The sequence below is a fragment of the Macaca nemestrina genome, chromosome 17, assembly GCF_043159975.1.
Source record: "Macaca nemestrina isolate mMacNem1 chromosome 17, mMacNem.hap1, whole genome shotgun sequence".
Taxonomy (NCBI): domain Eukaryota; kingdom Metazoa; phylum Chordata; class Mammalia; order Primates; family Cercopithecidae; genus Macaca; species Macaca nemestrina.
The window spans coordinates 66,452,556-66,467,758 of record NC_092141.1 but is presented as its reverse complement, the minus strand read 5'-3'; the positions used below and the strand labels follow the sequence as shown (position 1 = coordinate 66,467,758).

The 15,203-nt window shown below is 47.3% G+C and overlaps 1 protein-coding gene across 2 annotated transcripts; it reads right to left on the bottom strand.

The window, feature by feature from the left end:
- Nucleotides 1–830: 830 nt before the first annotated feature.
- G6PC1 (glucose-6-phosphatase catalytic subunit 1) lies at nucleotides 831–14,539 on the bottom strand. Of its 2 annotated transcripts, XM_071083186.1 has the most exons (6): nucleotides 14,216–14,539; nucleotides 10,674–10,783; nucleotides 9,374–9,379; nucleotides 7,436–7,458; nucleotides 5,611–5,726; nucleotides 4,285–4,416 (listed from the first exon to the last, which is right to left on the bottom strand). In XM_071083186.1, exons 1-6 carry the CDS (start codon nucleotides 14,443–14,445, stop codon nucleotides 4,371–4,373), a joined length of 531 nt encoding a protein of 176 aa, XP_070939287.1. In that variant the 5' UTR covers nucleotides 14,446–14,539; the 3' UTR covers nucleotides 4,285–4,370. The 2 variants fall into 2 exon arrangements, with proteins under 2 accessions (XP_011723334.2, XP_070939287.1); XM_011725032.3 differs by lacking the exon at nucleotides 9,374–9,379 and having other exon boundaries at nucleotides 831–4,416; nucleotides 7,436–7,541.
- Between the last annotated feature and the right edge of the window lie 664 nt (nucleotides 14,540–15,203).

Genomic DNA, 15,203 nt, shown 5'->3' with positions numbered 1-15,203 from the left:
TAATAAGCCAGCTATAGGCCGGGCACGGTGGCTCACGCCTGTATTTCCAGCACTTTGGGAGGCTGAGAGGGGTGGATCACGAGGTCAGGAGGTCGAGACCATCCTGGCTAACACGGTGAAACCCGTCTCTACTAAAAATACAAAAAACTAGCCGGGCATGGTGGTGGACGCCTGTAGTCCCAGCTACTCGGGAGGCTGAGGCAGGAGAATGGCGTGAACCCGGGAGGCAGAGCTTGCAGTGAGCCGAGATCATGCCACTGCACTCCAGCCTGGGAGATGAGCGAGACTCCATCTCAAAATAAATAAATAAATAAATAAATAAATAAATAAATAAATAAATAAAATAAGCCGGCTATATTACAAAATGATTATTTTGTATCTGGGATTACAGGCTTGAGCCACAGCGCCCCGCCCAGACTGCCTGCTTCTTCTTCTTTTTTTTTTTTTTCTGAGACAGGGTCTCACTCTGTCACCCAGGCTGGAGTGCAGTGGCATAATCTCGGCTCACTACAACCTTTGCCTCCTGAGCTCAGTGGATCCTCCCACCTCAGCCACCTGAGTAGTTGGGACCACAGGCATGCATCACCACGCTTGGCTAATGTTTTGTGTTTTTGGTAGAGATGGGGTCTCACCATGTTGCCCAGACTAGTCTCGAACTCCTGACCTCAGGCGATCTGCCACCTCAGCCTCCCAAAGTGCTGGGATTGCAGGTGTGAGCCACCATGCTCAGCCCAGACTGCCTGATCCTTAACCTATTTCCACCATTCTGGACAAGATGCCTAACCCCTCCAGACCTATTTGTAATATGAGGATAAATGACAGTAGCCAAATCACAGAGATGCTGGGAGAACCAAGCGAGTTAATTGTATAAACAAAGTACATAGAACAGAGTCTGGCATAAAGTTAGCACTCAATAAACTTTATCTGTTATGTTTCCTTATCAACCTCATAAACTTCAGGGAGTGGGGGCAGTATTTACTTTCTGGCAGACCTCTCTTATAAGGATCTTGGACTTGGTCCTTGGGAGCAAATAGATTATCAAGGTTGGGGCTGTGCCTCAGCAGTAGGGTTCAGTTCAGACAGATAAAAACCATTTCTGGCCAAGTGCAGTGGCTCACGCTGGAATCCCAGCACTTTGGGAGGCTGAGGCAGGAGGATCACTTGAACCCAGGAGTTCAAGACCAGCCTGGGCAACATAGTGAGACCCCCCATCTCTATAAAAAAAAAAAAAAGACTATTTCTTTCTCCCTGGATGGGACCGTTTGATTCTGTGAGGGGCCTAGTTCCCACAATGCCCTCTAAGAGCCCAAATCCAGTAGGAGAATGCAATCTTCCCTGAATATACAGACTCCAGAGTTCTGATGTGAAATAGCAGATCTCACCCTCAGGAAATCCAGGGATACGGTGATGATTTGAGGTCTTTGGAGGTAGAACCCTGCACCCAGGATGAAATAATCTTAGCAGAGAAACCTGCAATAGCTCCCTTGAGCATTCCTTGGTGGTGTGACTGACTCTGTTTAGACTTTCTTGAACTATAACCCAAAATCTTGCTGACAGTGAGTTACTGGATGCCAGAGCTGGCCTAGTCTTGTGTTACTGCAACTTGTGTGCCCTGATTGCTTAGTTTGATAGTGACCCTGCCCATCTACTCTCAAGTTGCAATTTGATGCCATAGAGCAACTCATGCTGACTTGTGCTCTGGTAGCCAATGTTCAGTCTTGGCCAACTCTGAATCTTTCTGGTTCTTTGCTGATTTTGGGCCTTCGTTTATGTGCTCGACTCTGCCTTTGCCCCTGTGGATGCTTTATAAGTCTCCCTATCCCTAATGGGACTCTTGGTCAACTCAAGATAGAGCACTTTTCTTCTCCAAAGGGAAAATGCAGGCACAGAGAAACCAAATTATTCGTTTAGGGAAACAGAGCTAGAAATTTAGTTGGGCCAGAATTAGAAACTTCAGATCACATTGCATCTAAAATATAGTAATTAACAAGACTTCATTCTTAAATAAAATGTTGCTTTAATAAAATACTGCACATATATATTTTTCTTTTCAAAGATGTTATAAGCAGGATGGTTGTTTTGAATGATAATGTATTGTATACTATATAATTAGTAGCAAAAACAAGGACTTTCAAATAAATAGGCTTCAGCTTTTTTTTTTGGTGGGGGGCGGTGTGGGGAAGAAATACTCTGCAAATCAGCTGAGACTGAAAAACAGGCAAGGAGGGCCGGGCGCAGTGGCTCATGCCTGTAATCATAGCACCTTGGGAGGCCGAGGCAGATGGATCACTTGAGGTCAGGAGTTTGAGACCAGCCTGGCCAACATGATGAAATCTCATCTCTTCTAAAAATATAAAAATTAGCCTGGCATGATGGTGCGCGCCGGTAGTCCTAGCTACTGAGGAGGCTGAGACATGAGAATTGCTTGAACCAGGAGGAAGAGGTTGCAGTGAGCCAAGATCGTGCCACTGCACTCCAGCCTGGGTGATAGAGTAAGACTCCGTCTCAAAAGAAAAGAAAAGAAAAACAGGCAAGGATGGCTAGCTGGACATAGTGGCTTGCACCTGTAGTCCCAGCTATGCAGGAGGCTGCGGTATGGTGGGAGGATTGCTTGAGCCCAGGAATTCAAGAGCAGCCTGGGCAATGTAGTGAGACCCTGTCTCAAAAAAAAAAAAAATAGAGAAAGCGTTGACTTTTCCTTTAAGAATGTGCTCTTGGTTGGCTTGGGATAGAGAAAGGAGTCATATTTACCCTCTGGGAATCAAAAGAAACACTGGAGTGACCTCTGAGAGAGAAATCCTGGCCCTACCCTTGTCATTCTGCCCAAGATTTCAGAGCCTAATTGAAACATACAAAAGCACCACCAGAGTTGCCCTCTAGCCATCTGAAGATCCAGTGGGGTGGATGTGGAGCCAGTGGAAAAATCTGGAAAAAGCAGAGCTGGGGGTTATAAGGAGGATGATGTAATGTGATAGAGGAGATGTCAGCTATACCTGAATGTTCGGACCTAGTGCAATATCTGGGTCACTGCAGCCATTCAGAAATCCAAGGAAATACAAAGACCATGTATGCACGGTAAAAAATACTAGAAGCAGAATTACCCCACTAACCACCTATTAATTATACTCACGCTGGTCCCCCATTACTGAGAGTGCATTATTATATAATTAAAGCCATTTAGACATGGCTTGGCATAGCACTTGCATGATACGCTACATACTAAAAACTCCTCCTTATGTAGCCTTTTTTTCTTATCAGATTCAGAGCTCCTTTCTCCTTTTCTTGGTAAGGATGAACACGGGTAGAAAATTCTCAGTTAGGATCTCCAGCCTGGGCTTGTGATCTGACCCTACCTGGAAGTCTTACTTTTGTATATCTGACAGAAGAACAAGTCAGTCAGTCTTCAGGGGAAAATCCAGAACAACCCAACTTCTAGCATCAGGTCTTTCTCAATAGCTTTTCATTAGCTTTTCAAAAACGTCACCCAATATGATTAGGATTGTAAAAGAGGACCACCTGAGCCGACAGCACCTCCGGCCTCAAAATGGGCTGGCAGAAGACCATTCAAAGATAAAATGGGCTGTTCCAGTGGGAGTGAGCTCCCTACCTGTGAGAGTATTCAAGTAGAGAGAGGAGGACCTCCTAGCAGGAAACTTGCTTATGCTGGGAGGGTGTATGTGATATGGCACCTCCATCTGAGAGAGTCTACGCTGAGGGCAGGCTGGAGTCACACATAGGAATAAGCCAGGCGACCCTCCAATCTGCCATCTGTGATTTAATTTCACAATGGCAGAATGGATGGCATGTCACTTGCTCCAAATACCAGCACCCATTGCTTCAAATACTAGTCCCCCTCAATCCCTGGCACAGTTGTTGACTTGAAATACTGAAGACTCCACATCCCTTACAATGACTTCTTGTGTGGCTGGCCCAGGATCTGGGCGAGGCAGTAGGGGATGACACTGACGGATGCCAGGGGCACTACCGCACTCTTGCAGAAGGACAAGACGTAGAAGACCAGCTCGACTTGGGACGGGGGTTTCAAGGAGTCAAAGAGGTGCAGGAGGATGAGGGAGGCTACAATAGAGCTGAGGCGGAATGGGAGCCACTTGCCGAGTTTCCCCTTGCAGCTTTCCCTGTACATGCTGGAGTTGAGAGCCAGCCCCAGGCCAAAGAGGGTGCCCAGGTTCTTGAGGAGGCTGGCAAAGGGCGTGGTGTCAATGTGGACCCATTCTGGCCGCTCGCACCACCTCTGGGCTTTCTCCAGAGTCCATAGGAGGTCTACACCCAGTCCCTTGAGCAGCAGATAAAATCCGATGGCGAAGCTGAACAGGAAGAAGGTAATGAGAAAATATTTCTTGAGACTGGCATTATAGATGCTGTGGATGTGGCTGAAAGTTTCTGCAACAGCAATGCCTGAGTGGAAGAAAGAATTACTGTGAGAGATAGGAAGGATCTGGGACCTTTGCTAGAGGTGGGTTTGGAGCAGTGGGTGACATGCCATCCGTTCTGTGACTGTGGAATTAAATCACAGATGGCAGATTGGAGGGTCGCCTGGCTTATTCGCATGTGTGACTCCAGTCTGCCCTCAACATAGACTCTTTCAGATGGAGGTGCCATATCACGTACATTCTCCCCCCATACGCAAATTTCCTACCAGGAGGTCCTCCTATCTCTACTTGAGTACCCTTAGAGGTAGGGAGCTCACCCCCACTAGAACAGTCCATTTTATATTTGAATGGAATTGATTGCTGAATAGTTCTTCCTTGTCTGTGTGAAACTGGTCCCCCTCTAATACTGTCTATTTTCTCAGTTCTTTCTGCAGGAGTTAGTAAATGATGAATCTAGTCCCTCTGTCACACATTTGGACAGTTATTCTCTCTAACCTAAACATTCCCAGGTTTTTCATGTGATATGGCTTCCAGGTTCTTCCTCAAACATAGAACCCACTACTAAATGCTGTGTTACTTTTGTGATTACCATGAAACCATCATCTCCTTTGTTCTCAACATTCTTCTTTGAATGCTGCTGTGTTCTGTTCTTACAAATCTCCAGGGGAGAAATTCCACAGTTTTGTTAAGGTCTTATATTGTAGTGCCTCCCACAAAATCTTTCTTATGTTTAACCTAAATCTTGTCTTACCCTTGTTAACTGGATCTAAGAAAACACAGATATTCAAAACTCTGAACCTATAAAAGAGATCAACTGCAGTTATCTATTAGGTTTGCAAATGAATGTATTTAAATAAAGAGCTTTCCTAGGACACCGTGTTAATTTGTTAAATTTGGCAGATTCCCTGAAAAGTAAATTAGGGCCTGTTGAAGATGAGTAAGAAATAAAGATTGTAAAAAGCTCCGAGATTTCAAGCTAATTCAATTTGGTTAGTTAATTTGATGCATGGTAACTTCTACACAATTCATTCTATGGATCTGGGCACTCCTACAGAAATTAATCATTTCAACTTGCTCATTCTTGACTTTGAACCCACAGAAATGCTCACAGTACCGATTACACACAGGATGTGGCTGGAATGCTGGGATTTTGTCCTCGTTAGGGGGAGAAATGGAATGGGGTTGGGGGGAGGAGGAAGGGAGTCCAATCAGCCCATACCTGACAGGACTCCGGCAACAACTTGATGAGGAAAATGAGCAGCAAGGTAGATTCGTGACAGACAGACGTTCAGCTGCACAGCCCAGAATCCCAACCACAAAATGACATTCAAGCACCTGCAACGGAAGAGGCAACCATAACAGAACACAGGTGCAGATCCTTCAGAAAAGAAAACAGCCCCGGCAGGAATGTTGGAGCCTAGCAAACTTAGGTGCTCTCAGTGGAATTTTTGTAAATTAAAGCCGGTACTCAAAAGCCCAAAGATGCCTGTTGGGGGCTGGGTGCAGTGGCTCTTACCTGTAATCCCAATACTTTGGGAGGCCAAGGTGAGAGGATCACTTGAGGCCAGGAGTTCAAGACCAGTTTAGGCAACATAGCAAGACCCCTGTATCTTTAAAAAAAAAAATCAAAATTGACCAGGCACGGTGGCTCACGCTTGTAATCCCAGCACTTTGGGAGGCCGAGGTGGGTGGATCACTTGAGGTCAGGAGTTTGAGACCAGCCTGATCAACAGGTGAAACCCCTTCTCTACTTAAAAAAAAAAAAAAAAAAAATTACAAAATTAGCCGGGTGTGGTGGTGCATGCCTATAATCCCAGCTACTTGAGAGGCTGAGGCAGGAGAATTGCTTGAACCCAGGAGGTGGAGGTTGCAGTGAACCGAGATCGCACCATTGCACTCTAGCCTGGGCAACAAGAGCGAAACTCCATCTCAAAAATAATAATAATAATAATAAAAAGTAGGCCGGGCATGGTGGCTCACGCCTGTAATCCTAACACTTTGGGAGGCTGAGGTGGGCGGATCACTAGGTCAGGAGTTTGAGACCAGCCTGGTCAATATGGTGAAACCCCATCTCTACTAAAAATACAAAAATTAGCCGGGTGTGGTGGCACGAGCCTGTAGTCCCAGCTACTCGAGAAGCTGAGGCAGAAGAATAGCTTGAACCCAGGAAGCAGAAGTTGCAGTGGGGCGAGATTGCGCCACTGCACTCCAGCCTAGGCGACAGAGCGAGACTCCGTCTCAAAAAAAAAAAAAAAAAAGAAAGATGCCTGTGGCAAGTGGTGAACCCTTGTATATATGAATTTTAACCTCCCTGTTTTATCTATTTGATAATTAAGGATTTGCATGGGCTGGCACCATGGCTCACGCCTGTAATCCCAATATTTTAGGAGGCTGAGGCAAGCCAATTGCTTGAGATCAAGACCAGCCTGAGCCTGGGCAATATTGCAGAACCCTGTCTCTACAAAAAGATATGAGAAATTAGCTGGATGTGGTGTGTGGCCTGTGGTCCCAGCTACTCAGACGGCTGAGGTGGGAGGATCGCTTGAGCCTGGGAGGTAGAGGTTGCAGCGAGCCGTTACCGTTTCACTGCACTTCAGCCTGGATGACAGACGAGACCCCGTTTCAAAAACAAAAATAAAAAGGATTTGCACTGTGGCTGCACACCCGGAATTCTCTGTAATAGGAATATCTTCTGTTTCTCTGGTTATTTTAACCTGAGTGGGCGACTCTGTGGTTGGTACAGACATGGGTTTTTATTTAAGCCCTACTGCTACCTCACTACCTGATTTTTATAAGTCCCTTCGTGGTGTTGGGCCTTGTTTCCTTATCTGTAAAACAAGGGATTGCACTACTGGATCCCTTTCAGCCCAAACATTCCGTGACTCTGAGTTTTACCCTTATCCAAACTGCCACAACTCTTAATCAGTGCCTGCCCAGGTGTGGGAGTGGGCTAGGGGTATGTGAGGAAGAACACGTGGTGTGTCAGCTACAGAGAGAGCTGCCTCCTGCCCTCCACCACCTACACCCCAGTGGTGAGTTCTTACCGAAATCTGTAGGTCGGCTTTTTCTTTCCCCGAAAGATGGAAAGAGTAGATGTGACCATCACGTAGTATACACCTGCTGTACCCATGGCATGGCCAGAGGGGCTCCCTAAAGGGCAGGAAAGAGAATGAGTACAGGTGAAAAAGTCCTCATCTGGGAGACAGTGCATCATCTACCCAGCCATCCCCCTATCCACCCGTCTACCCATTCATACATCTGTTTATCCCCCATCCATCCACCCATCTTCCCATCTATTCGTTATCCATAAGTCATTTATTTAACAAATTTCCATCTACTATGCACCAAGCATTGTGCAAGGCTCTGGGAATACAATGGTGAGCAAAACCAGAGAGGATCCCTGCTCTTGCAGTTAAATGCAGTCTGGAGATTACACAAAGAATCAGTATACTGGGCGTACAATTACAAACTGATCTGCCCTCCACATCTTCTGTTCCTTCTCACCTTGCACACTCTTCTGGCTACACTGGCCTCATTGCTTTCCTTTAAACACACCAAGCACGTTCCCACCTCAGGGCTTTTGCATGGCGATCCTCTCTGGCCAGACAGCCCTTCATAGCTCTTCTGCCAGAAACTTACTCCCTCACATCCTTTAAGACTTGACTGAGATCTCACATTCTCAGTGAGTCCTACTCTGACCACGCTATCTAACCCTGCCTGCAACCGGTTCCGTTTTTTGTTTGTTTGTTTGTTTTTTAGAGATGGGGTCTTGCTCTGTCTCCTAGGCTGCAGTGCAGTGCCATGATCATAGCTTACTGCAGCCTTGACCTCCTGGACTCAAGCAATCCTCCTGCCTCAGCCCCTTGAGTAGTTGGGACCACAGGTGCACACCACCACACCCAGCAAATTTTTAAAATGTGTTTTGTTTGTTTGTTTGTTTGCCCAGGCTGGTTTTGAACACCTGGGCTCAAGCAATCCTCCCACCCTTGGCCTCCCAAAGTGTTGGGATTATAGGTGTGAGCCACCATGCCCAGTCTGGTTCCCATCCCATTCTTAATTCCTCTACCCTGAGAGACAGAGGGTCCTGAGATGTGCCGCCCAGACCTCCCTCCTGAACTGCAGGACTTATTTCGTAGCTGTTGAGAGTGTGATGGCAGATGGCTCTCTGCTCTCAGCCTTCTCCGGGCATTGCCCTGGGCTAAACAGAGTCGCCTTGGTCAAGGTTACGCTCTCCCCGGGATCTGATTCCCTTGACCCAACTGGGGCCAACTCTGAGGAGCCATCCCCAGCTTCAGAGCTCCCTGTGGAGTTGGATGAGGCAGAATCACAACTGGACCTCTCCTTCTGCCCTGTTCTTGTTCCTTCCCTTCTACAAATATATTTCCTCAGAGTATCTAAACTCCTGCATGTGAACCTCCATTTCAGCCTGCTTTCCAGGGAACCCCATAGATAAATAAAGGCTTTCTTTCCTCCCTCCCTCCCTCCCTTCCTCCATTCCTCCCTTCCTTTCTGCCTCTCTTCCTCCCTCCCTTCTTCTTCCCTGTAACTAATTATATACCTTGGATAATTCATTTGAACTTTTTTTTTTTTTTTTTTTTTTAAGACAGAATCTTTCTCTGTTGCCCAGGCTGGAGTGCAGTGGCACGATTTTGGCTCACTGCAACCTCTGCCTCCCGGGTTGAAGTGATTCTCCTGCCACAGCCTCCTCGGTAGCTGGGATTACAGGTGCCTGCCACCACGCCCGGCTAAGTTTTTGTATTTTTTTTTATTAGTGACGAGGTTTCACCATATTGGCCAGGCTGGTCTTGAACTCCTCACCTCAGGTGATCCACCGGCCTCAGCCTCCCAAAGTGCAGGGAATACAGGTGTGAGCCACTGTGCCTGGCCTATCCTACATATTAATAGTTTACTTTTTTCTTGAGATAGAGTCTCCTTCTGTACTCAGGCTGGAGGGCAGTGGCCCGATCTTGGTTCACTGCAACCTCTGCCTCCCAGGTTCAAGCAATTATCCTGCCTCAGCCTCCCAGGTAGCTGAGACTATAGGCATGTGCCATCACGCCCGATCAATTTTTTTTTTTTTTTTTTTTTTTTTTTTTTTTGAGACGGAGTCTCACTCTGTCGCCCAGGCTGGAGTGCAGTGGCGCGATCTTGGCTCACTGCAAGCTCCGCCTCCTGGGTTTACGCCATTCTCCTGCCTCAGCCCCCCGAGTAGCTGGGACTACAGGCGCCTGCCACCTCGCCCGGCTAGGTTTTTGTATTTTTTAGTAGAGACGAGTTTCACCGTGTTAGCCAGGATGTTCTCGATCTCCTGACCTCGTGATCCGCCCATCTCGGCCTCCCAAAGTGCTGGGATTACAGGCTTGAGCCACCGCGCCCGGCCCAATTTTTGCATTTTTAGTAGAGACAGGATTTTACAATGTTGGCCAGGCTGGTCTTGAACTCCCGACCTCAGGTGATCTACCCACCTTGGCCTCCGAAAGTGCTGGGATTACAGGCATGAACCACCACGCCTGGTCTAGTTTACTTATTTATTACAATTTTTGTATATTTCACCTCCTCTATTCAGATTTCAGCTCCACAAGGGCAGGGATCTTTGTGTCTGTGAGGTATCCCTAGCACATAGAACAGCGTAGAGCTCCCAGTAGGTGCTTGGTAAGTAACAGCTGAATGAGTGAATGCTCTGAGGTGAATGAATGGTCTGTGAGAGCGAATAACTAAGGGACCTTCCCTAGTTTTGGGGTCAGGAAAGGGTCTCTGAGGAAGGGATGCTAGTACCTTAGAGGGTACTAGTCTCAGAGGGTAGCTGAGACTTTAGGGCGAGGCAGGGGGCTTCCTATTACATACTGAAAATAAAATCTATCATTTGATTTGACAGTACCCATCTGGCTGTAACTAATAAAATGTAGGTACGCGAGGGATTGGACGGTCAGCTCAGGAGGGCACATCCAGTGGGCCGGGCCATTGGGAAGGACCCCCAGGAGCTCAGGCTTCTGCCCCCTCCTTTCTCAGGACACAGCGCTGCAGGGCAGTGACTCTCATGAGCCTTTGCCCGTGGGTGCCTGTACCTCTCTGGACTCCACCCAGGTTCTGTAACAGGCAGATTTCCAATACTACTGTGCTATTCAGGAAAGCATTGCTGAAGTGAATTAATTTGTGCCAATTGAAGAGCATGACAAAAGTACAAAGGAATGGCTTTCCTCATGTGCCCTCAAGGTCAGTTTCATCCATAACAGATGAACGAGGTCCACCAGCTTCTATCTCTACAGGGGCTGGGATGATTACCTGGTCCAGTCTCACAGGTGACAGGGAACTGCTTTATCAGGGGCACAGAAGTGTTGCCGTAGTAGTTGGTGTCCAAAACCCACCAGTATGGACGCTGTCCAAAGAGAATCCTATGGAGAAACAGAACGAGTTTCTGGGGTTACTGAATGAACGCTTTTGCCCAAAGCCCACACCTTCAAGAAGATTGTAGCTTGAGAAGGATTTCACATGTTGCCTCTAGAAGGGAGAACTGGGTGGCTGGGGAGAAGTGTGAGAGGGAGATGTTTCACGACACATCCTTATGTATGTAACTTCATTTTGAACTGTTCGTTTGAATGTATTTCCTGCCTGCCTGCCTGCCTGCCTGCCTGCCTGCCTGCCTTCCTTCCTTCCTTCCTTCCTTCCTTCCTTCCTTCCTTCCTTCCTTCCTTCCTTCCTTCCTTCCTTCCTTCCTTCCTTCCTTCCTTCCTTCCTTCCTTCCTCTCTCTCTTTTGTTCTTTCTTTCTTTCCTTCCTTCCTTCTTTTTTTTTTTTTTTTTTTTGAGACAGGATCTGGCTCAGTAACCCAGTCTGGAGTGCAGTGGCGCAATCTCAGCTCATTGCAACCTCTACCTCCTGGGCTCCTCCCACCTCAGCCTCCTGAATAGCTGGGACTACAGGTGTGTGCCATCACACCTAGCTAGTTTTTGTATTTTTAGTAGAGATGGGGTTTCACCATGTTGCCCAGGCTGGTCTCCATCTCCTGAACTCAGGCAGTGCTCCCACCTTGGCCTCCCAAAGTACTGGGATTACAGGCATGAGCCACTGCGCCTGACTGTATGATCTATTTAAACACAAATAATGAAGCCCAAGATTCTGAACTCCGGGCAGGTGTGGTGGCTCACATCTGTAATCCCAGCACTTTGGGAGGCCGAGGAGGGCGGATCGCATGAGGTCAGGAGTTTCAGACCAGCCCGGCCAACATGGTGAAACACTGTTTCTACCAAAAAATATAAAGAATTAGCCAGGTGTGGTGGTGCGTGACTTTAATCCCAGCTACTCAGGAGGCTAAGGCAGGAGAATCACTTGAACCTGGGAGGCGGAGGTTGCAGTAAACCAAGATTATGCCACTGCACTACAGGCTGGGCGACAGAGCGAGACTCCATGTCAAAAAAAAAAAAAAAAAAAAAAATCCTGAAATCCATATAATGGCAGCTATGTGACTTTTTTTTTTTTTTTTTTTTTTTTTTTTTTTTTTTTTGAGACGGAGTCTCACGCTGTTGCCCAGGCTGGAGTGCAGTGGCGCGATCTCGGCTCACTGCAAGCTCCGCCTCCCGGGTTCCCGCCATTCTCCTGCCTCAGCCTCCTGAGTAGCTGGGACTACAGGCGCCCGCCACCGCGCCCGGCTAATTTTTTGTATTTTTTTAGTAGAGACGGGGTTTCACTGTGGTCTCGATCTCCTGACCTTGTGATCCGCCCGCCTCGGCCTCCCAAAGTGCTGGGATTACAGGCTTGAGCCACCGCGCCCGGCCTTTTTTTTTTTTTTTAATTTTTTTTTTAACCTCAAGCAGTATGTGTCCTGGAAGAATGCATATGGAACTAGAGTTTGAAACTTGGACTTGCATATACCATGGGTTCCCTCAGGCCTCAAGGAATCTTGCATTTCCTCTGACATCAGAGAATGTACTCCAGCCCCTAGGACGAGCTCCCCCAGGAAACATGGCCTGCATTTCCATCAGAATTGCTCTCTGTAAGGATGTATATAGCTTCGGAATCCTCTCTGCTTTGAAACAGAGTGTCTCAGACAAACCACTTCCCCTTTAAAAGCACTAGATGTATCTTTCATTGTGGAAATAGGTGTCAACTGTCAGTCAGGATGCCTTTTATCCCTTGTGACGGTGGAATAGTGATTTCTCACAGAAATCGGGGAGAGCCACTAACTCTGACCTCTACCAACCCAGAGAGATTGCATGGTTCTTCAATGGAGATCAGATGTTTGGAATAACACTTCATCTTCTTATTTTTTAGAATCATGTGGCTGGGTGTGGTGGCTCACGCCTGTAATCCTAGCACTTGGGGAGGCCAAGGCAGGCGAATCATGAGGTCAGGAGTTTGAGACCAGCCTGGTCAATATCGTGAAACCCCGTCTCTACTAAAAATACAAAAAAATTAGCCGGGCATGGTGGCGGGCGCCTGTAATCCCAGCTACTCAGGAGGCTGAGGCAGGAGACTCACTTGAACCCGAATGGCAGAGGTTGCAGTGAGCTGAGATCACGCCATTGCACTCCAGCCGGGTGATACTGCAAGACTCCGTCTCAAACAAATGAAAGAGAGAGAGAGAGAGAGAGGGAGGGAGGGAGGGAGAGAGAGAGAGAGAAAGGCAGAAAGAGAGAGAGAGAGAGAGAGAAAGACAGAGAGAGAGAAAGAAAAGAGAAGAGAAAAGAAAAGAAAGAAAGAAGCCATAATGGGAGTGTTTATGTGGTAGAAAACTGGCAAATGCTAAACTCAGGGCTTTTTCCCCCCCACAAAGAGTCAGTTTATCAGCACTGGATGTAACATAGTTCTTAAGAGCATTGCTGCGGAAGCCAGCCTGCCTGCCTGGGCTTCCGTCCTGGCTCAGCATGTACTAACCTCGTTGGCCTCATCATTTAACTCAGCACCTTGGTCTCTGCATCTACTATTTCTGTAAATAGCAGTAACTACCTCACAGAAAAGCACATAGCACATGGCCTGGCATGTACTGTTTAGTAAATGTTAACCCTGATTATTATTAAGCTGCCAGAGATAACCTATTTGTAGATTATAAAACAGAAACTCAGATAATTGATATGACTTGCCAAGGACATGTAGTTGGTGGGTGGTAGAACGAGGGCTGGAGCCCGGTTCCCAGGGTGACTTTTCATTACCCCACAAAACAGGCTGTTGAATCATCTGTTTCCTTTTTTCATACAGCATACATCATCTTTTTTTTTTTTTTGAGACAGGGTCTTACTCTGTTGCCCAGGCTGGAATGCAGTGGCACGATCTCAACTCACTGCAACCTCCTCCGCCTCTCACCTCAGCCGCCTGAGTAGCTGGGACTACAGGTGCACGCCACCACGCCCAGCTAATTTTCGTAATGTTTTTGTAGAGATGGAGTATCCTTGTGTTGCCCAGGCTGGTCTTGAACTCCTGAGTTCGCCCAGGAGCGATTCGCCCACCTCGGCATCCCAAAGTGCTGGGATTACAGGTGTGAGCCACCATGCCTGGCCCCATACATCTTTCTTTATGTTACCTCTTCTGCTTCACACTAAGAAAACTCTTTGCTCAAAGCCTATATAATTCAGACTTTTCACGAAATTCAACTGTCCTACCCTTTAACCCATATGAAATAGCCTATTTCCTGTATTTTCAACTCACTGGTAGGATTTTTTTCTGTCTTCCCCCTTTATGTAGATGATCCAAAGTCAGAGAGAAGGGTTGGGAGGATGAGTAGCCCGTGGCTTCCTGAATAGCCTGGGGGAAAGCAACTTCTGATGGACAGATATTTCCAGAGCGAATGCCAGCCTCTTTTTCTTGCCGATCTCCTCTCTATATGGTTCTTACCACTTAAAGACGAGGTTGAGCCAGTCTCCAATCACCGCTACCCAGAGGAGTTTAATGCCCACAGCTTCCTGAAGATGGAACCAGATGGGGAAGAGGACGTAGAAGGCATTCCTGAGGTCTGCAATCACGGACACCAAGATGAACCAGTCCTGGGAGTCTTGGTAATTCACCTGGAGGTAGTGTGTTGACTGGATCCCAAAGTCATGGAGAACATTCATTCCTTCCTCCATCCTCGTTTCCCTTGGCACCTCAGCAGAGCCCTTGCAGTTATTCCAGGCTTGGTGGTGATTGCTCTGCTATCAGTCTGTGCCTTGCCCCTGTTTTATATGCCCTGTATCCAGTATTCAGGTCAACCCAGCCCTGATCTTTGGACTCAAAAACCACTTTTGTCTAAAATGTATTGATCAAAGGTGCATCACCAGTAGGTTGATGCGAACGTGTTCAGGGTGATTTACGTAAAATAGAAAAACAGGCACACAAAAACAGCCTGATCGGCCATGTACTCAGCAGGGCCAATGATTAACTTTGGCATGCTTCTTGGCAGTGCAAGGGGCTGCCCTCCTGGTCCCCGAAACCAGGCCAGAGACACAGGACAGAGTCTACATCCACGATGATTCTTGCAAAGATGTCAGATTTTCTGTGCCTGCAACTGTACTTATTTGGGGACAAAGAAAAATCTTGGTGCTCTAGCTGCTCAAGTTTTAAGTTCTTAATTTTAAAATTAGTAAGTTCTAGCTGGTTGTGGTGGCTCACATCTGTAATCTCAGCAATTTGGGAGGCTGAGGTGGGAGGATCCCTTGAAGCCAGGAGTTGGAGACCAGCCTGGGCAACAAAGCAAGACCCCCATCTCTACACAAACATTTAAAAAATTGTTTTGGTGTGTGTGGTGGTGTACTCTTGTAGTCCCAGCTATTCAGGAGGCTGAGGCAGGAGGATTGCTTGAGCCCAGGAACTGGAGGCTGCAGTGAGCTATTGTCCCACCACTGCA